We start from the raw sequence: 22,762 nt of genomic DNA on the forward strand, positions 1-22,762 counted from the left end.
TTTCTCAGTTTTTCAACCTTCTAGTGATTGTTTTGTGCTTTCTGGGGAGATCCTTGGTGTTTCCCACACATATGCATAGTTCCGAGATTAGCTTAGTATTTGACCATAGTTTATATGTAGATAGTTGGATTCTTTCACTGTGCTCCCTCCTTTCTGTAGTTTCCTCCTCAATTTCTAGCCTCTCTGCCAGCCCCAAATTCTGACACCTCAAGCTCCTAAGAGTTGTGTTACCTGTGGAGCCCTCAGAGGAAAAGCTAAATAAATGTGCATCTAATTCAGAAAATTCCTTTCTCTTGTGGGTTACATCATTTTTAGTTTTCTGATTGTGATGGACCTCTTGCACATTTAAAGAACCCTTTTTATATTTACTCCAGAGATTATAATTGTTATATACAGGAGGTTTAGTCATACCAGCTACTCTGCCATACCAGAATGGAACCTTATCCATGCATGTTTGAGTGAGACAAAAAATAGGCAATTAGAAGCTTTGGATCTCTGAGTCTGTTCAATGATAGGCTTCACTGTAAGGTGTTGAAAAAAATAGGGATTTTTGTTGTTGTGAGTATCCTAATTGTCAGTATCCATAGGTCGCTCTCTTCTTGAATTATTTAGTTTTCTTAGTGAGGAATCCTTTAATTTCTTGTATGGCGGGCATATGATAGATATATGCCCATTTTTCAGCATCCTGGGAGTCTAAGGGACCTGGAAATCTCACATTTTGTATGTAGAGTTTTGCAAATCCTTCTGTTTTCAATATGGTGCGACCTGTACCTTATGATGTAAAACATTTCATTTTCTGTTTAACGTTTTCAAAGATTAAATCTCCTCTCTTTTCCAAGGGTTTAGGAAGTGTGTTTTTTTACTGTGAATGGTGGAAGAAGAAATGTAGGGACCTAAGAACTTCTTATAAAAGCTTTCAACTAATGTCTTATTTTCTGTTCCAACTTTAGAAGGATCTAGTACTCAATTCCCGAGTATTTCTGGAATTTTGTGGTAAGAATTGGATTTTTTCTCATTGGCTTCTCCCATTTTAAATCCGAGTTTCAGGTATATCCAGTCTTCAAAGTCAATTACCATTTGTCCATCTGTTCTTAGATTCTGGAATTTAGTTGATATTACTCCTCTTTCTTATTGTGGATATATGCCTTTGTTCTTCTTTTGATCATTTTAGATGGTATTTTGTAAGGAGTGAAGATAAATCATACAGATTCAATCCTGTTCCACTTGTCTTAAAATAATATTTATTTTCATCTTCTATTTTTAAATAAATATAAATTGATTTATTAAACCAGATACCCTTTTTTGAAGTTAATAGCACTTTTACAAAAGTCAGTTTTGAAAAGCATAGGTATCAAATGACCAAACCAGTGTTGAATTTAAATATCAATTCTGCAATCTCCTCTATACCATGAAGTAGTGTTTCTCTAGCTATCGTTCCCTAAAATAGCAAAAGTAAAGACTTATCATCTCTTTTAATGTAATATGCTTGCTTTGGACTTATTGTAAAAAGAATTGTTCACAAAAGACAAGTATAAACATGCAGTGCTGCCACTTCAGAACTTGCCTCAAAGAAGTGTGAATAAAAAATGGCCTAGCAGCTACTCCATGCCCTTCCTCCACCAGTCCGTGCAAGCCAAGGGAAATTTAACTTCCTGAGAACTAGAATTTACTTTAGAGTTTTATTAGTTTGCCTTGAGTATGCACTTGATTTTTTAACACGAAGATTATTGAATTCATTCTCTGAAAATGTTGTGTAAGCATTTTCAGTCTTTCACCAAATAACTCAGTATTTCACTGAATTTGTATGAATCTACATATACTTGATATTTTGGGGGCCATTTGTAAATTGAATATATGCTCATCTTCATAAAATTATCTGTGAGGGATAGTTTTTATACTTATTTTTTCAATTCTAGTCAACTAAGGATCATATTCTTAGCTCTAGTAGGTTAATTTTGAGGTTTTTAGTGCTTTTTGGGGAGTAGTTCAACATAGAATGAAAGCTCTTAAGAGTCAGAAATAAATCAATAAATTAGAGGATAATATTGGACTTTGTTTATTGATGTTATCAGGAACAGGGGCTTGTGATACGGTTTATTGCATGTTGGAGGAAAATAAAACAAAAAAATTTCTGAAAGTGACACCTGTGAAATAAGGTTAAAGAAAGGGCCTAGAGTTATTTAGCCAGAAATGAGGTTGATGTAATAACTACTTTTATATATATTTATTACAGAATATGACAGAGCAATTGTCATTGCTGAAATCCAGAAAGAAAAAAGTTCAATGGTAGAAATATAAATGATATACATTTAACCAGTACCTAGAAGAATAGCCTGAAGGTTGCCAGACAGACATTGGAATGCTTGTGATGGGACACATCTCCGTGGAAGAGTGAATAGCTTTAAATGTAGCAATCTCCTCTGTCACGAATGGTGACAGGTCCCGCATTAAGGTTTCCACAGGGCCCTTCCAGACCTGTAATTCTCTGGGTCATTTCTGTTCCAGCCTTCAGAGGTTGAGAGTGAACCAGACACAGCAAACACCTGCCCTTTCAGGAGCTCCAACCGTGCTAAAGGAGGCAGTGCCAACGGCAGCACAACAGCATCTCTTCCAACTGAAGACTTCACTCAAAGGTAAGTCAGGTCAGTGAGGACCCCGTGCTTCCTTCTCCTGCAGCTATCAGCTGGGGCCGGGCACAGGAGCTCTGGAAGATCGACGACCACAGGGCACCCTCCCTAGCTGCCAATATAAGCTTTGACAGAGGGATGAACAGGGCTTGGCTGATTAGCTGGTGATAGGTGGGAGGGACTCGCCACCTGGACGCGCTCCGGGGAAGGATGAGTAGCGCCAGCAACAGCCAGGTCCCTCTCTCACCCTCTGCTTGGTGGTCCAGACCCATGTGCTCCCAGAGCGCGCTGGGCGCCCGCCACTCCTGGAGCGAGCGTCCCACTGCGCGCGGTGTCTTCCAGGCTCCCGGCTCCCGCGGGAGGGCGCGTGGGATGATGCTTTGGTCCTCGTGCTTTCCCCAAGCTCCTGCATCCGGAGCCGCCCAAACCGGCACCACCGCAGCCACAGCCTGGGAGTGAGAAAGGAAAAAAGGGAGGGGGCTGGAAAGGCTCAGTGGAGGGAGGAGGAGAGGTGGGGAGGGAGAGAGCGAAGTGGGGGAGGGAATCTCTCTCCTTTGCAGTGCCTCCGCCTCTCCTCTCCGGCTGGCAGCGACTGGGTTCTCCCTCCACACCCTCTCCCAGTACCTCGCCCCCTTCTCCACCCACCCTCCTTCCCTCCCTCCTTTCTGACTGTGCAGGAAGGGAGCTGCAGCTTGCGCGCAGCTCAGGGCGCCTGGGGAGGCACGGGGGGGTGGAGGGGGGGGAGCAGCTGCCGCGGCGGTGGGTGTGTGTGTGTGTGAAGGACGCCACCTCTCGCTCCTGCGTTTGCAGGCGGCAGCAGGCGGCGGGGCTTCTCGCTCCGGCAGCGGCGGCGACAGCGGTGGCGGCTTCCGGAGTCCCGCCGCGAAGATGCTCAAAGTCACGGTGCCCTCGTGCTCTGCCTCGTCCTGCTCTTCGGTCACTGCCAGTGTGGCCCCAGGGGCCGGGAGCCTCATCCCGGATTACTGGATCGAAGGTTCCAACAGGGATGCTTTGAGCGATTTCTTCGAGGTGGAGTCGGAGCTGGGACGGTAAGGCAGTGGTGGTGGGGTGGGGGGTGGGGGGCGCCCTGGACGTGGTGGAGCGGCTTGTACTGCACGCGGGCTCGAGCTTCTGGGGAAGCCCTCTTCGCGCACTGCGAAGTCCCTTTCACAGGGACTGCTCCTGGGGGTATGCGCGAGCCAGCCTCCCTGTCCTTTGATTTCTCCCCCTGTAGTGTCTAGGAGAGAGCTAAGTGGTTTCAAGTTGGGAGTCAGGTGTCTCTCAGAGCACCCAGGCCGGTGCAGCTGCGAGCAGCAGCCCGACTCTCCCACCCTCGCTCCCTCCTTCTCGCCGGCTGCCACTTCCCTTGGGTGACAGCTCCCACCACACGTGGGCCCTGCTTTCCCGATTGGTGTCTTTGCTCAAGATTATAGCTTGCTAGAGGGTCTTGTTTGTCTAGTTATTTTTTGGGGTAGGGGCAGAGGGTGCCCCTCCAAACCATGACAGAATTATTAAATTAGATTCTTCCCCTTTCCTCTCATCAAACTCTCCAAAGCAAGTGGCACTAGAAATTAAACTTAAATACTAGCTTCCCTGTAGAGTCTGCTCAGGAGTGAAGGGGAGAATGAATCATTTAAGAGAGTTGAAGGCAGAATAATGAACTAGTGTGGCTTTAAAGAAAAAACAGCACATGGGGTTTAGACAGTGGTAATTAGAAGATTTCTGCTCTTCTTTCATGCTGGAGTGATTTATTTAAATTATGTATGCAAAAAGCTATCTCTCTGGGGTTGCAGAAATGTCCCTCATCTCTCCTCTGAAGATCCAAACAGGTAGAGAGCGGTTTTGCCATGTGGATGATGCCATATGTTCTCATATTTTTAAACACAGAAAATTGTTTTTTCTTTCCCTCCTTCCTTTTTCCTTCTTTCCTTTCTGTTATCAGTAGGTAAGGAGAATTCCTTTCAACATACATTTAGATCCAGGCCGTTTATGGTAGGGAATCTTAAAATGTAATTTCAAGTGTGGACAAGTTGAAGCTTCTGTATTTAATACTTTGTAATTTCATTTTCTATTTTCTTTTTGTTGGAAACAGTTTAGCTAAGAGCCGTTTTTTTTTTTGTTTTTTTTTTTGTTTTGTTTTGTTTTTTTTTTTAATGCCACTGGAGACCACAGTGCAGGATTATGGATGTTGATACTTGGTGGGAAGGTATAAGGGTCACCTCACAAACCACCTCCCCACCCCCACCCCCCCAACTTGCCACTACTATTAATGGCTCATTGATATGGTATGGAAGAAACCCAAAACTTCTGAATGAAAATATAGTCATCTGTCATTGTTTAAAAATTTTCCAGGGGCGGCTGGGTGGCTTAGTTAGTTAAGCATCCAACTCTTGATTTCATCTAAGGTCATGATCTCAGGGTCCTGGATTCCATGCCCTGCAATGGGTTCCGGGCTTACCAGGGAGTCTGCCTGAGATTCTCCCTCTCCCTCCCGACCCCCACCCACTTGCTCATGCCCCCCACCAAATAAATAAATAAATATTTTAAAAAATGTTCCAGAATACTTGGGCATTGAATAGTGTGTACATAAATATCCTACTTTGATCAAAATCTTCAATGTTCATCTGAAGATGTGTGATTGTATGCATTCACTCGTAGGATGGAAATAAATGAAGTGTCTCCTTTTGTCAGGTTTGAACCTTACTATAATTGTGTGGTGAGCTGCAGTGGAACAGTGTAAATTTCGGATTAAAGAGATAATCTACTTACAATTGTTTACTTGGTGTTTTAGAAATTGCTGCCTAATAGAGGAAGTGTCTGCTGGTGCTAAAGGGACTGTCCCACCACCAAATCTAACTGCTCCCTGAGTAACGTTTGCTCCAGATGCCTAATTGACTGGGACTTCTCATTAGCTACATATTATCTTTATGAATAAGCTTTGCTTATTCAAGACATTTCTTTAATTTGAGGAATGGAAAAGTGGTTAGAAAAAAATTGTGAGTTGTACTCATCTATGGGATGTCAGCTTCGTTGGGAAAACCTAAGGAATTTGAAGTTTATTTTTAAAAAAACTTTGTGCTGGGGCGCCTGGGTGGCTCAGTGGGTTAAAGCCTCTGCCTTCGGCTCAGGTCATGATCTCAGGGTCCTGGGATCAAGTCCCGCATCGGGCTCTCTGCTCCGCAGGGAGCCTGCTTCCTCCCCTCTCTCTGTCTGCCTGCCTCTCTGCCTACTTGTGATCTCTCTCTGTGTCAAATAAATAAAATCTTAAAAAAAAAAACAAACAAACTTTGTGCTATATTTTGCAGTAAATTTTGGAAGACAAATATAAATCAGTTATATATTGCTAAGATTCTTACTTTGCTATCTAGCTGTCTGATTACCTTGCAAATTACAGAATTAAAATATTTTGAGAAAACTAAAACTTCTTTCTTTTGCTGCTTTTCAGTAGTTATGTGTATTAGGTAAGTTCTCTGTAGATGGCAGTATTGGTGAGGTGCATGTTTACTCCATTTGGCTGAGACTGAAAAATGTCATTTCATGATCAGTTTTTTTTTTTAACAAAATAAATCTAAAACATAAAGCAACTGAGGTTACAGATATAATTACTAAGAATCTACCTAGCCAGAGAATACAGCAGAATTATAACTATTGCCTGACAGAAGTCTTCTTTCCTTCACTAGGGATAAAGTTGAGACTTGGTTGGTTTCAGGTCTTTATTCTCTTAACTCTTAGTCTTGGGCCAGATCTGCCTGTCAGTGGTGACTCTAAGGCCAAAACATTTAACTCATTAGTTACACAGTTGTCATTAAGATGCTAAGGGAATGAAGACCTTGGTGTGAAATGTCACTGTATATCCAGGATATAGGCAGTCCCCACCACATTAAGTTAATTTGTGAGTAGTCATTCCTCTGTTAAAATTATCTGTTGTAAGCTATTAAGTCATGAATTAAAGAAGATTGGACATGTGACTACTTTTTAAAAAGATTTTATTTATTTATTTGTCAGAGAGAGAGCAAGCGAGAGAGGGAACACAAGGCGGGGGATAGTAGGAGAGAAGAAGCAGGCTTCCCACTGAGCAGGGAGCCTGATGTGACAAGGGGCTCAATCCCAGGGTCTTGGGATCATGACCTGAGCCAAAAGCAGATGCTTAACAATGACTGCACCACCAAGGTGCCCCTGGACATGTGACTATTAGGGCAACAAACCCTGAGGATATGTTTGGAAATTTTAGGGAGCACAGTGAAAGCCAGCTGAAACCCCTATATAGTGCTGGCAGCAATGTTTTACAGGTAGCCCAAGGCCATGTGATAGCTCTTATTTTATTCTATTCTATTACACACACACACACACACACACACACATGTGTATACACACACACACATATATCTGTGTGTATATATATATATGTATCAGGATAGGGGGTGAGGGGTGGGATAAGGAAGATTATTTAAAGAGTATCAGGCAAGCTAATTTAATTTTTCTAAGATCACATTTGAAAATAATGCTTTCTTTATAGAGCTTGTCAAAAAGTTTACAAAAATTGTGATGCCCCAACAAATTCATGGCCAGTTCATATGGCCATGATCTTATTCAAAACTCCCTATCCTAGAGAGTAGTTGGTCCTTTGCCCAGTAATTTGAGAAGCTGGCATTTTAAAGTATTTTCTAAGGGAAAGAAGAACCTGCATCTGGTCCAGATTCTGTCTAGTGGTTTGGCACAGGGATGGACAGAATTTGGCCTGGGCTACCCTGTGGTGGGGATTGTGCATTGAAACCCCAACCCTGTTTTCAGTTATCTCACCTCTTGTTTCTCTCTGTAGTATGAGACTGAAAGAATGTAGGCAAAACTAGATGTATTCCCACATACAAAAGTTAAAGGAAACCAAAGGAAAGATAATTAGTACAAAAGAAGAAAAGTGTGTTGAATTATCTTGCAATAAATTTTTAGAGAAATTTCCATTCTTTTTTCTTTTCTTTTTTTTTTTAAGATTTTATTTATTTATTTGACAGAGAGCAATCACAAGTAAGCAGAGAGGCAGGCAGAGAGAGAGGAGGAAGCAGGCTCCCTGCTGAGCAGAAAGCCCGATGTGGGGCTCGAACCCAGGACCTGGGATCATGACCTGAGCCGAAGGCAGCAGCTTAACCCACTGAGCCACCCAGGCGCCCGAGAAATTTCCATTCTTAACTATATAGTTTCTTTAAGTTAGTGAATTTCAGTCACCATCCCCCTGCCCACAACCTGTTCCACAATTTAAAAGAGTGTATTTATATGGCAAAAGAATTAAAGCAGAGTTTCATAGGATCCCTTGCTATAGGTATTATTGCTTAGGAACCAAATAGATTTAGATGGTGAGACATAGGTGTGTATAAAATAGAAACAGTGTGTGTATTTAGAATGGAAACAAGTTTGGTAAAACAATGTTTATTCTTATTACCAACAATGTACTCTAATATTTCCTAGCCTATGCTGTTTGATTTTATTCTATTTCATTAAAGTATTGGCTGAATCCACATGATTTCATATTTCACTAATGTATTGTGACCCAGTATGAAAATGTTGTTTTAGGCCATAAATCTGTGTATGCCAGATTAAAATATGAGGCAATCCATTTTGAAAAATGCCCTGCAGACCAACTGCTAACAGTGAGTTTGCACAACTCTGCAGAGAAAAGTTTTCCTGTCTTTACCTCTAAGTCGTCATTGGGTTTCCCCTTCCAAAATTTTGGAAGAACTCTAGTGTCTCCCCAAGATCTGCTGGGTGCACTGTACTCTGAAATAGCTGAGGGGGCAGGAGGCTGGGCCAGCAGCACCTTCACTGTATAGGGGAGGAAGTCAGAGGCCTGAACACTTGTGTATTCCACTTGGTAACACTTAATTCTGGCCCTGGGTAATGGGCAGCAGATACTTCCTGTAAGGAAACAGGAAAAGTGTGCATTTTCTAACAGCAGAGCTCCAACCAGTGCTCCTGGGTGGTGAGAAGTCCTATCCTCCTTCTTCCCTGTCTTTGTTCTGGCCTCTTCCTGAGCCATTTTCAGTCAGTACTTCTCCCCCAGTACTTTCCCCCACACTGTCCTTTAGGACACCCCAGGCTATCCATAATATACTGCTGGTTATGGATCTCTTGCCACCCACACTGCACTTAAAATCTTAAGCTCTTTTGGGGATCTAACTAGGTATTAAAAATATAACTGTTTGGGCCCTCTGTTGTTCTCTCAGGCAGTTGGCTCAGGAGCATGGTAGGATTGCAAGTGGGAGAATAGACACCAGGGCACCCATGCATGAACACTGACTGCAAGCTCCCAGAAGGCAGTCTCTGGATTTGACTGGTTCATTATCGTGTGCTCAGTGCCTAGCACAGAGCTCAGTACTGGGCAGCTGCTCAAAAAATGATTTTAAAGAGGGTGAGTGAATGATAATGAAATAGGCCCGGCACAGTTGGCATGACCCCAGGAAAAGAGAAATCTGGTGACTTGTTTATCTCCTCCCTAAAATTTGTGTGACTGTAATCTCCTGTGCTGGTTTTCTTTCTTCACAGTGGGAGTCCTGATAACTATCACCTCTGTAGCTTGTAGGTGTTGAAAATAATGCTGTTTTTCTGTTGGCAGAGAGCTTTGTGGCTCTGAAGTGAAAAGGATTCAGTTTCACCTTCACTATCATTTTGCCACAGGCATCTCAGAATTAGGCATTAAATCACCTTAAATGTAAAGGCATGAAACACCTCCAGACTATACCAACCACTGACGTTAATGCATAGTAAATGTTAAATTTGGAAATCTACTTACTGTAAAGAGCCTTTAAATTTAAAAGCATTTAAAGAGCCTTAAAATTAAGTGTTGACTATGATAAGATCATTACTTTAGAATACATTATTTTTCCTTGTTTAAATACTGTTACAAGGGTAAAAATAACTCCTAATTTGAAAGAAAAAAAAAAAGACACAGGTGCTATTCTAAACTGTTCTAGAGAACTTTACTTGAGTAAAAAAGAGAGACAGAAAGAGAAACAAAACACTAACCACAAAATAGCTTCAAAGAACTTTCTTGTAAATACTTTACCTTCAGAATATATGTACGGATTAGTGTTTGCAGTAATGCATTCAAGAATAAAGACCTGAGTGGTAGCTGTTTCAGCTACTGGTTGTTATTTTTTTATGTTAATATTTTCTGTTTGTTTGTTTTTTTTGTTTTTTGTTTTTTGTTTTTTTTTGGCTAGCTTTAAAAGTAGTTCTCTTAGACTCTCTTTTGGGAAAGTAAATATACCTCACATATCTAGTAAAAATTGTATTTTTAAAATTTCAAGGTCAGGTTTATTTTGCAAAGTATATTGAGTCAATGAGCCATATAAATCAGGCCAAAGAGTAACTTTATGTGAAATCATGAAATCAATAGTAGCTGGAATCAAGGTTTTACTCAAACTATATTAGTCTTTTTTCCCCCCTCGTTGATAATGGATCATCTGAAAATCTCATAACTCCCGTGGCTTAATTAGGAAGTTAGATCTAAATATTGATAGTATACTGTAAGCACATAAATAATATACACTCTTCAACACAGTCCATTTTAAAATTCTTATTGCTAATTGGGGATGGTGGGTATATGGGTGATATAAAATAGCAAAAGGCTTGGGTGGAAGATTTTCGTCCATAATCATAATCAGTGGCAAAGAGCAAATAAGGAAAGAAGCAATGCTGGACAGAGGGTGATTTATAACAATGAACAAAAGATCTTACATGTAGAGCTTGCTCTTTTCTCTTAGAGCACCACAGACTTTTCTTAATCTTGGCACCACAGACTTTTGGGGCTAGATAATTCTGTGGGAGCAACCCTGTGTTTAATAGTGTCCCTAGCCTCTACCCTCTAGATGAAAGAAGCAGCCCTCCCCCACGGCCCCCAAGTTATGACAACTAAAAATGTCTCTAGACATTGTCACGTGTTACCCCCTTGCCCTTTCTGTTAAGAACCACTGTTTCAGAAGCTTGAAGCTAGTCTTTTACATGATTTTCTTTTAGTTATGTAGAAGGTTAACAAGAAGGAGGTTGATGGATTGAAATCATTTGACTTTATCAAGAATCTGCTATAACCATTTGTTTCTCCCCATTTCTATGTAATGCCATTAAGATTTTTGTCATATGTGCATACCACATGTGTTAGAATTTGCTTAATATTTTTGTTAAAATTACCCTATTTTGTTAACCTAAGTTTACTTATTCAGAATACTTATTTTCATTAAATTGAAATTAAATTTCATTATTGTTTTCCTGTCATAAATAGAAGAAAATTATAAAAATAAATTGCAGTATAAACAAAGCGTTTTTATTAAACTGAAGCTACAAATGTTTTCCTACAGAAGGCTCCCAGCCCAAGGATTATTCTCTCTTTGTTAAAAAGGGAGATTATCAAAGATTAGCAGGGTTAAAACCATAGTAGTACAAAGTACGGATTTCTTTGTGATGGAATCAGAAGAAATGAAAAGTAATTGAAAAGAGAATAATGGTCTCATTTTTTGATTCTTTGTTATTTAATTCGATGTCTTTGTGCCACCTGAAGTCCTTTCTGTTACAGGTCTGACCTTTTGTATAACTATGAACTAGGCAATGTATGTTGGTAGTGTGTGTGTGGCGGGGCAAGGGGACTGGAATATGATTGAATAGGATGAAGAGAACACTATATATTGACTTCCAGATATGTAGTTCACTGTATAATTTGTAACAATAAATTTAATATGAGATAAATAATAAGTAAAACTAATACGAGGTAGAGATCAGGCCATCATCATAGTCTAAAAATGGAGTGGTAATTCTGATTGGAAGGATTGAGGTGTCTTCATGGAAGGGGTGGACCTTGAAATTCAGCAGAATTTTAACAGGAAGAGCTTTGGTGAAGGACATACTAGGTGGAAATTACATTCTAAGAAAAGGCAAAAGCTGGCAGAAAAAGGCAGGAGATACACATTTTATTTTGCAAACTTCATAAAACATGAACATTGTCATGGCAGTTAAGGTTGGGAGAGTACGTTGATGTCAGGCCAAAGAGCCTATAAAAACAAAATGACTGTCTATCACTTGAAAACCAAAATTGTAGATAAAGAGAAAGTAACTATTATGAGAACAAAGGGTGACTATAGAAGCAACTGCATCTTGAGTCCATGTTGTGGGACTCAGAACTTGCCCTTAACCCTTAAACCAGGGGTGGAGGGGCTTAAGGGGGTGGGGAGGTGGTGGAGTAGGGTGAGAAGAGAGAACTTACCCTGTGTGTTAAAAAGGAAGGAAAGGAGGGAGGGAGGGAAAGGGAAAGAAGGAAGAAAAGAAAGGGAAGAAAAACACCTCCCAAAGCCTATGATGAGATAAGAAAGGGGAAGTGGGGTTGAAGCGATTGAGATCAGTTACCTAGACCTGGTAAAGAGCCCATAAAGGAATAGACAGTTAATATTTTAGGTTTTGTGGTCCATATGGTCTCTGTGGCAATTCAGCTTTGTGATGGCGGAGTAAAAATAGCCATAGACAACAGAGAAACAAATACACATGGCTGTGTTCCAATAAAACTTTATTTTTGACTATAAAATTTGAATTTCATATAATTTTCACATCACAAAATACTATTTTTCTTCTGATTTTTAAAAACCATTAAAAAATGTAAAAGCTATTTTTAGGTTGCAGACTATACAAAAACTAGTGACTGCCATATTAAGCTCTTGGCTTGTGGTTTGCCAAATTCTGACCTAGAACAGTCAAGTTAAAATTTTTAATCCTATTCAGTTACATGAGAATTTCAAGTTAAAATGATATCAAGACTTCATTTATTCAAGAAACTTTCTTGAATCTCCCTTTCATTTTGAAAATGTCAACCTGTTACTAGTTTTTCAGGTTTGCATAAGCTTTATTATTTTTTTTTGAAGATTTTATTTATTTATTTATTTGAGAGAGAGAGCATGAGTGAGAACAAGAAAGAGAGTGCACAAGCAAGGAGGAGGGACAGAGGGAGAAGCACACTTCCTGCGAGCAGGGTGCCCAATGCTGTATTGCATTCCAGGACCCTGGAATCATGACCTGAGTCAAAGGCAGAGACTTAACAGACTGAGCCGCTCAGGTGCCGTAGGCATAAGCTTTAAATGCATATGCATCCTTTTCTACATCTGTTGAAACTGAGATAGTTACAGTTTTTACCTGTGTAGCAAGTTGGCCAGCTCTATTCATCCATTACGTTTTTGAAAATCAATGTTCATGTTCAGAGATTACTTCTTGAAGGGTAATTTATTTTTTATTTAATAATGAAATAGGTTCCAGATCATTCTTCTATTGTATTTGAAGTGACAGTTATAAAATAATATGCTAAATAAACTATTGATAAAAGATCCACTTCTAGTAAAGTTTAACTAATTTTCCTGTGGGCTAATATATTAGCCACATTTTGAATAATTCTTCTATATGTAATGCATATATCTCAGAGGACTAATTAAGGTCCTTTAAATTGAGACTAATTAAGGTCCTTTAAATTAAAGGTCCTGTTTAAATAATGTATATATTTTAAATTTCTTTATTTGACAGACAGAGATCACAAGTAGGCAGAGAGGCAGGCAGAGAGAGATGAGGAAGCAGGTTCCCTGCTGAGCAGAAAGCAGAGTCCGATGGAGGGCTCCATCCCAGAACCCTGGGATCATGACCTGAGGGGAAGGCAGAGGCTTAACCTGCTGAGCCACCCAGGTGCCCCTAAATAATATTTTGAAAAAATAGAATTCTTCTTTTTTTTTAAAATAGACTTAAAAACTAAATAAAAGCAATCACTGGCATTTTGACTAAAATGGGATGTCCACATCTAGGGTATGCTAGAAGAAAGTATTAGGGAATCTGTTTTTTAAAATTCTTCTAATTTTTGCTTTTAATCTTTGTTTTTGGATGTTTTAAAAAGTACATTTTAGATTGGTTCAGTAGCACATGTTTAGCATCAGCAGGTACATAAATATACATAACTTGGGACCATGTTTGTAAAAATATTTTGTTGGATGATTATCAGATTAAAGAATGATAGTTATGAATGGATACTAAATAAGTTTATTTCTGTTTAAATAACATGCTACTTTTTGAAAATGATTTTAAAGCAGATTTTAGATAAAAACACCAACAAAAAAGAAATATGCCAAGTTGTGTCTTTGTGCAGAAAGAGGAAGTGGGTACATATATGCACTTGTTATGCATTTTAAGACTACTTGATAAAAGGTTTCGATAAGAACTTTCTGTGATTATAACCAAAGAAGTCATTTGGCAGAAAACAGAAAAAAGAATGTCACTTGCCCATCAAGCAGAGGGTTGAATGAATTTTGTTTTTCTTTATTGTTGAATCCTAAGTTTATATTATTTTCAAGAACCTCAATTTTATTTATTTTTTGTATTTTTAAAATTTATTTATTTGACAGAGAAAGAGATAGCGCAAACAGGCAGAGGGAGAGGGAGAAGCAGGCTCCCCACTGAGCAGAGAGCCTGACATAGGACTCTGTCCCAGGACCCTTGGATCATGACCTGAGCCTAAGGCAGTTGCTTAACCAACTGAGCCACACAGTCGCTTACCTACTTCATGGTAACTTTGCCAACTGTGTCTTAGGCAGATGAAGTGTTTAGTGGGCAGTGCTTGTAGACTTACGGTCATTAGTACAAGGATGCTGAGTTTAACCCTGTCAACAAATGCACAGTCATTACTTAATTATTTCTTTACTTCTTAAGTCATGCTTCAGGGTCATGTGGTTGAAAAATTCACCAAGTGCAAAAATACAGATATAGTCTTAAAAGATAAAAAAGGCTAGACTTGAACAACCCTCTGATTGGAGTGGTCTTCTAGAAAAGTAATGAATATGACATATGTTCTTAACTGTTTTCTCTACTAGTTTGCAGTAGTAGTCTGTTAAAAGTGCACTTCCTTTGATTTATGTTTGATTATAGACAGAACTGACTAATGTTACAAACCAGAACAAAGAAGAGTAGGCGATCACAAATCTGTTCATTGTGAGCACACATTTATTGCTACCTACAGTGCAGCATTTGAATGATTTCTCCTTACTTCAAGTCCTTGTGGACTCTTTAATAGGGACTTTTGCTTGCATTTTGGCCTTCATTGCATTTTTTAAAAATTTTTTAAATTTATTTTTAGCTTAACAGTATTCATTGTTTTTGTACCACACCCAGTGCTCCACGCAATCCGTGCCCTCTCCAATACCCACCACCTGGTTCCCCCAACCTCCCACCCACTGCCCCTTCATTGCATTTTTTTATCTTGGTGTGCCTCACTTGTGCTGGGGCACGGCTAGTTAGTGACTGACTTTTTTAACTTAGTAAGTGATAATCTTTCATTTGGGGCTCCAGCAGACATGCAAAATTGTTCTTTAGGTGTGACAACTAGACAGTCCAAGTTTAATCTTTGACAGGATGTAAGTTTCCTATTGCCTATTCATTCAGGTGAATCTTACCTTTTTTTTTCAAAGCTCCTTGTTAGGATAACCGCTAAGAAAATAAGACTATATTATTAAATGTGACCAAATTCACAATATGTAATTCAATAAGTCAGCCTGGCCTAAAGTGTTCAATCATAATAGGCCTCTGGAGATTTCTTGTGTGAGCAGAAACATTTTTAGTGGCTCCTATGGGACTCTGGGTCCTTCTCTCCTTTTTCCTTCAATATGATCATGTAAGATAATAATATTCAGTGAGGTAAACTCTTGAGAGGCTCTCCTGAGTGTAACCTAGAACTAGAAGCAAAATAAACCATGACAAACAGAGCTTTTCATATATATGTATGACACGTTAGTGAAATAGAAAGCTGAGGAAAGTATCAGGATAATCTATGGCAAACTAGTACAGTTCTTCCAAATCTTAAGATACTGAGGAAATGGAATGTCAGGACTGAGCAGACGACCTGGGGAGCTGTTGAGGTTCTGGCCTAGACCAGGAGGGGGCAGCAGAGTGCCAGTCCAGGTTTGAGCAGGCAGGCATGGAGGGGGGTGATCCTCAGGGAACCAGAGCCCAAGGGGAGAGGTGGACAAGGCAGCTACTTAGGCGGCTTCAAGGCTGGGCAACAATCAGGCCGTTCTGAACAGTCGAGTCGTGAGGGTGAAGGAGAATTGCTGACTAAGGGAGGGGCTAAGACAAGAAGTGAACTAGATGGTGCAGGATGCGGCCAGGAAAACAGGAAGGAGCAAATTGCTACTTGATGGCTATGTGCCTTTAGGCATAGCACTGAACTTCACTTAGCCTTATTTATAAAATGAAGCTATGAGGATGAAATGAGACCATGTATGTAAAAACATTAGCTCTGAAGCTGGCACATAAGCTTGAGACCATTCCCCAGATGAGACACAAGGTGGGAGGTTGGGGATAGTGATTCCTATAAGTATCTACAGGGGAAAAAACCTCACTCTAGCATACTTGGCCCTTTTTAGCAATCTGACCCCAACTTGCCTGCCTGTCTCATTCCCCACCACTTTTGTAATTACCAGCATGGAGTGTTTGTCTTATGTACATTGCTAATTATTTCAGTAATATAGCAAGATGATCACATCAGGCCCATTTTTCAGATGAGAGACATGAGGCTCAGAATGTTCAAGCAACTTGTTCAAGCTCAGACAGCTTGGGAGGCAATTCAAGTGCAGGTTTGTCAGACTCTGGTGCTTGTTCTCTTTCCACTATGCCTGTCTTGGCCTCAAGGACCTCTCACGGATCTTTGTATCTCTGTGGTGTTGTGCATGAAACTCTCTTGGCCTGAAATGCCCTTGTCCTTCTAATCCCTCCAGGATGGTCATCCTACCCCCCAGGCAGGAAGTTTTCCACTGTCTCCCTGCTCTCATATCACTTCATATGTGTATTGTCTTTTTTTTTTTTTTTAAAGATTTTATTTATTTATTTGTCATAGAGAAGCGAGAGTGAGCACAGGCAGACAGAGTGGCAGGCAGAGGCAGAGGGAGAAGCAGGCTCCCTGCCAAGCAAGGAGCCCGATGTGGGACTCGATCCCAGGACGCTGGGATCATGACCTGAGCCGAAGGCAGCTGCTTAACCAACTGAGCCAACCAGGCGCCCCATGTGTATTGTCTTATAGGTAAATGCTTTGCGGTCTTCACCACCAGAGCCTCTGTTCATTGGGCAGAGAAACCCTGTATGTTATTCATCTTTATCCCCACTACTAAGTCAATTCTTCCTCAGCCCCCCATTACCTGCCCCCCATGAGTGTGCTGCATAAATATTTCTGGAATAGTGAATGCTTAAATACAGGAAGGCACAAATATTGGAGGAGTTAAGTTAACAACAGTAGAAAAATGGGCAGGACTTAAATCTCCCATTCTTCAAGATGTTCTCCCTTTGTAGCCCTCTGCTAAACCAGCATACTGTGAAATTATTTATTCAATGCCCAGGTCCCTCTCTCAGAGTGTAAACAATTGTGGGCTGGGCCTCTGTCCCCTCGTTCACTGCTGTGCCCCCAGAGCTTAGTGCGATGCTTGGCATGTAGTAAGCACTCTGAACATTGGTAGGGAAAATGAGTAAGTTGTACCAGAAGGGCTTCTGCAGTTGAAAGACCTTTTGAACCTTAGGGGCTGTGGTCTTTTGTCAGTTTGCGGTCTTAAAGGACCCCATCTCTAAACGATGGAATAGTGTGACTTCCTATGATTAGATCATTTGCCTCTCAGGTCTCAGATAGCTACAAGCATCTGTACATCTGTGTTTTCTTCCAGTTGAATTCTCTGGATGATTACCTTAGATCTTTTCTGTGTGTTCAGGAGACTGTGTGTTTGGAGTGAAGTAGGGCTCTAAGCTTCAAAGCCTTTGTAAATGTGTTGGAAGATCCTCCAACAATTTCTGTTCTTATGCTTTTTAAATGCCTCATGTCTTGTTAGAATCAGGTATGTACAATTATATTTACTTATTTTTACCTCCATTAACAGACCATACAGATGCTGACAACAACTTGGTATCTAGGACAGGGTTTAGCAGGAAGGAATGCTTCCTGGCTTTCCCCCTCCTCTAGTTTTGTTTTTGAAAGAAATCATTCTTTTTTTTTTTTTTTTAAAGATTTTATTTATTCATTTGACAGACAGAGATTACAGGTAGGCAGAGAGGCAGTCAGAGAGAGAGGAGGAAGCAGGCTCCCCGCTGAGCAGAGAGCCCGACGTGGGGCTCGATCCCAGGACCCTGGGATCATGACCCGAGCCGAAGGCAGAGGCTTTAACCCACTGAGCCACCCAGGCACCCCGGAATCATTCTTTTTAAAAAGTTTAACTTAATGCCTTACTTGTGGCTGTGTCATCAATCAGCAATATCCTGTAACATAATCTTGTAGCAGGGGCCCTGCCTGAGTCAGGAAGAGAAGAGCTAAGGAGAGGATTGTGAAGGAGGTAAGAATGTAAATATTCTTCCCTGTGTCTATCTTTATTTGGGATTGTTATTTTAAACTCATCTATTGAGATGTCTAATGCCTTAATCAGAAATATAACTCTTCCACATAACTTCCCCCTAGGGTCATTAACTTTATGTTCCCAATTTGTATGCACTGCTGAAATAATTATTCTGGAAAATTTGTGTATCTCCATATCTATTTTGACAGCAGTGGCCAGGAAGTATGGTGAAAGAAAAACTGTGTGTAGAAGGAAGATGGGCAGAGACAGGGCTGAAGGGCAGAGGGCAGGCCACCCTTCACCCTGGTGTACTTCTTGTTTTCAGTGTCCATTTACACCTCAACCCACAAGCGCCTATCTGGCCCTGCCTGATTTCTCCATGCTCCCATTGTCCTACCAAAGCCTGCGTCCCTCCATTTTTTCTTGTATCTACCTTTGTTATGAGCTGAATACCTATTCCCCCCTCCCCCCAGACTCCTAGGTCCAGGTCTTAACTCCCAACATGACAATATTGGAGATAATTAAAGTTAGACAAGGTCCTGAGGGTGGAGCCCTCCTCATGGGATCTGGGCAGGTACTCTGTCTCTGTCTCTGTGCTATGTGAGGAATCAGCAAGAAAGCAGATGTCTGAAATCCACGAGAATTCTCACCAGAACCCAGTCATGCTAGCCCCTGATCTTAAACATCTAGCTTCCAGAAATTGTGAGGAAATACATTTCTGTTGTTGAAGCCACCTACTCTCTGCTGTTTTGTTCTGGCAGCCCAAGCTAAGACACCATGCCCTTCTTCCCCAGTTTGGTATTTATCTGACTTTGGTCATAACCTCAGAGTCTGCTTCTGTGTCTCAGAAACTAACCTGAGTTCATCTATACTAATGTGGCACACAGCGTTTGAGGAAAATGATGCGCCTTTCCTTTCCCAAATGCCCACCATGGTTTTTCTTCCAGGCATTGGAGGATATAGTCCAAAAACTGACTTCACTGGGACTATAGTCCCCGTATTTGGTTTATCTTATCCAGGATGGCTCGAGCTGACTTTGAGTGGCTCTCATTCATTATATATATAAGAGGGCTTTTTAGCAAACTAGTCCTTGCTAGACCCTGGTCTGGGACCCTTGCTCTGTGGTGACACTCTCCCTCTCCTCTGCCATCTAGGCACTAGCATCTTGGTATTCCCTGTGTATCCAAACCTGTTGGCTTTCCAGGGGCTGGTGCCTGCCAGCTCCCAGCACATTATTTCCTCAGCAGCTGGCACAGGATTTTTTTGTTGCCAGCTGGAAGCTCAGCTATTAAAAAATAAAACTTGGCCCATCTTGAGTATCATATGTTTCCATCAGGACTTGGATCAGCATTCTGGCACAACACACACAGTCACTTGGGCACCTTTCTCAGGACTGAGAACCCAGTCTTCTTCTGGGTCTGAGACCACACTTTCACCTGCTACTCCAAATACAGTTTCCTTGAGAAAACCTGTGATGCTTATGATTTGTCGATGGCCAGTTTACCACCGTTTCACTTGGTCTTATTGAATTTATTAACTTCTGCAGTGTTTCTTTAGCACTAGGTTCTTTTGCCTGCTCTGATAGTTGGTGTCGGTTTCATATTGTAAATTGTAATCTCTCAGAAAAAGGTTCGTGTTTCTTAGGCTAATGAGCAGCTAACACACAATACTGAAACAGTGGATGTATCTTGCATGGATTCACATGAGCACGAGGTAGTCCAAGAAAAGAGATCTCAGTATTTGTAAATATTTGACTATTGTTCTTTGTATTTCACATACTGAAAAGAACATTTGGTATAACCGTAGATTTTTTATATCTGCAAACAAAAGAATAATTGGGGTAGTTTAAAATAGTTACTGTAGGTGGGTCTTTCTGTATAATTCTTACAGTTCTTTGCTTATAAGAAGGGTGTTAAATTTAGAAAATATTAATCATGTTGTAGCTTTGAGATCTTATTTGCACTATAACTCTTCATCATGGATTCATTAATTTTTTATACAGAATAATGCACTCTTCACTGGAAAGTTAAATAAGCAGACCTGGAATTACTGCAACTTAACTGTGATTCAGAAATAAAGATTAGAGTCCTGGAAATCACTTAATAGTATTAAAAAATGTATACAGTAAGGAGTATTTTAAAGCAGTCTGTAGTCTGTGTATACTGATAAAGAAAAACATGTCACACTGAAGAGACTTCTTATATTTAAATGATGTCACTATCAGTTCCACCTAAAAATTTATGTCCCTAATGTGGTACCTAAGTGTTAAAATAAAGATTGTCTTCTGGTTTCATCATGGATTTCTTTAGTAGCTGCTATGAATTGTCAGGTACCTATCAGCTGTCTGTTGTTAATGAATGTTTTAAATTGTAATGAGCTTCACTTTCTTCATCCGTAGAATGAAAATACCAGTGCCTTTCTCACAGGATCATTGCAAAGATTAAAGAAAAGTAAATTATATGGCTGTATTAAACACAAAGATGTGTACATAGTGTGATGATATATATTTTTAATTTGAATAATAATTTTTTTTTAACTCAACTCTAGACTTCATTTAGGTTTCACCATCTTTTCCACTGATGTCCTCTTTCTCTTCCAGGATCTTATCCAGACAGCCACATTGGTTTTAGCTGTCATGTTTTCCTTCTCTGATATGTGATAGCTTCTAAGTCTTTCTTTGCTTTTTATGACAATGGCAGTCTTGGGGAGTACTGACATGTATCCTGCAGAATGCTTCCCAATCTGGATTTGCATCTTGTTTTCCCACATGATTAACTTGGGGTTATACATTTTTGGAAAGAATACCATAGATGTGAAGTGCCTTTCTTGTCACACTGTATTGGGGTACATGATGTCATGGAAGACAGTTACCTTCCTTACTTGGTCTGCATTGTGTTTGCCAGGTTTTTCCACTATACAGTTACTGTTTATTCCTTTCCCTTTTCTATCTAATCTTTGGAACTAGGTCACTAAGTCTAACCCACTCTTGGAAGGGAATGTGATGAAGCTCCGCCTCCTGGTGGGTATAGTATCTACATGTTTTTTATAGTTCTTCTGTAAGGAAGACTTGTAAGTTATTATTTATCACCAATAAATTCATATATACATATGCATTTATATATTTAAATATATATTATGGATTTATATATAAATATATATGGATATATGAATTTATATATATATAAATATATGTGTGTGTGTGTATAATTGAACCAAGTCTTTTCCCCAAATTCTTGTAAAAATATAATGCCACTATAGATCATGCAACTGGGAATGTATTAGACTGTGTGAAATTTTGAATCTGGTAGAAGAAGCTGTCCCTGGACTTTTGTGCTTAGACAATGAAGCATATTGGAGGTGAGGACAGGAGAGATGAGGAGAGGTACAAAAATAATGGTTCCCTCCTGTGTTCAGAAATGGGGATGATATGTCGAGCCTCAAGTTGTGAAAATCTGGAAGATACTGTGACTGTTTCCTGTGTCTGTATCTACGTGACTACGATGTGTGTACATTTTCATCCTTTATAAGATTTTGACTTAGATTTGCAGCAATGTAGAATGGATAGCACCTTATAAATCAGCCAGTCCAGTGTTTCTTTGTACAGGTGAAGAAATTGAAGCACAGAGAGGGCACATGTCTTCCTCAGCACTCCAGAGCTTGTTAGTAGTACAAATGGGACCAGAACCTTGATCTCTGCACTCTGACTCTGTGACACACTTCTTTTCCTCACACATGCCATTTACAGAAACCTGGGCCTAAACCAGTACTGGCTCTTCCTCCAAACTCTTCCTTAGTTAGCTCAGAATACAAAATTTCTTATCTCCAAGAAACTGTTACATATTGTGATTTTTAAATTTGTACCATTTCCTATCTTGTATCTTATGTTTGCTTTTTTTTTTTTTTTTTGCAAAGGATACAGTCTTAAAAGTCAAAATGAACCAAACTATTAAAGATTGGATAACATTTTATACTTGATTTCTTTCACATTTTGGATAGTATTTGTTTGCCTTGTAAAAAACCTCAGTCCCTAAATGTATTGAGATCACATTTAAGATCCTAGCATGCATGTCAGAGTGCATTCTGTTCCTGTTTGTGAGTAATTTGGGACTAAGATTTTCATTTTTATACAAGTAGTTGAAGAAACTGGTCAAAATGCTATGCTCCACCCACTTTAAAAAGGCTGTTTACATTACAATATAACATGATGTAAACACCAGTCCGAAGAGATATGTGCATACCTATGTTCATTGCAGCATTATTTATAATAGCCAAGATACGAAACAGCTAAGTGTCCTTTAGTAGATAAATGGATAAAGAGGACTGGTATATATATATTTAAATATACAGTGGAATATAACTCAACCATAAAAAGAATGAAATCTTGCCATTCATGACAACATGGGTAGACCTAGAAGGTATTATGCCAAATGAAATAAGCCAGACAGAAAAATATAAATACCATATGATTTCACTTACACATGGAATCTAAAACACAAAACAAGCAAAACAAATAGACTCACAAATCCAGAAAATAAAGTGGTGGTTGTCAGAGGGTGGGATGGGTATGGGCAAAATAAGTGAAGGAGGTAAAGGGGTACAAGTTTCTAGTTAGAAAATAAAGGGCCTTGGTTTATGTGATATGGAGGGATTTCAAGCCTGAAATCCCTAATGTAGGCAGGCAGGCAAAGTGGAAACTGCTAGACAGGAGCTGATGCTCTAGTCTTGAGGTAGGATTTCTTCCTCAGGGGATCCTCAGTTTTGTTCATAAGG

General features: G+C 40.0%; 1 protein-coding gene across 6 annotated transcripts in view; it reads left to right on the top strand.

Annotated features, from left to right (window-relative positions):
• Nucleotides 1–22,762, top strand: part of CAMK4 (calcium/calmodulin dependent protein kinase IV) — a 326,108-nt gene that overhangs the window by 81,327 nt on the left and 222,019 nt on the right. For 3 of the 6 annotated variants that reach the window (XM_047728971.1, XM_047728970.1, XM_047728973.1), the window contains 2 exons: nt 2,506–2,633; nt 3,438–3,676. In XM_047728971.1, coding sequence (XP_047584927.1) covers nt 3,516–3,676 — 161 coding nt within the window. In that variant the 5' untranslated portion in view covers nt 2,506–2,633; nt 3,438–3,515. Of the gene's footprint in view, nt 1–972; nt 994–2,505; nt 2,634–3,007; nt 3,083–3,437; nt 3,677–22,762 lie in introns of those variants that run through there. The other 3 variants (XM_047728972.1, XM_047728974.1, XM_047728975.1) reach the window with 3 other exon arrangements.

Source organism: Lutra lutra, chromosome 5 (genome assembly GCF_902655055.1).
Source record: "Lutra lutra chromosome 5, mLutLut1.2, whole genome shotgun sequence".
NCBI classification, from domain to species: Eukaryota; Metazoa; Chordata; class Mammalia; order Carnivora; family Mustelidae; genus Lutra; species Lutra lutra.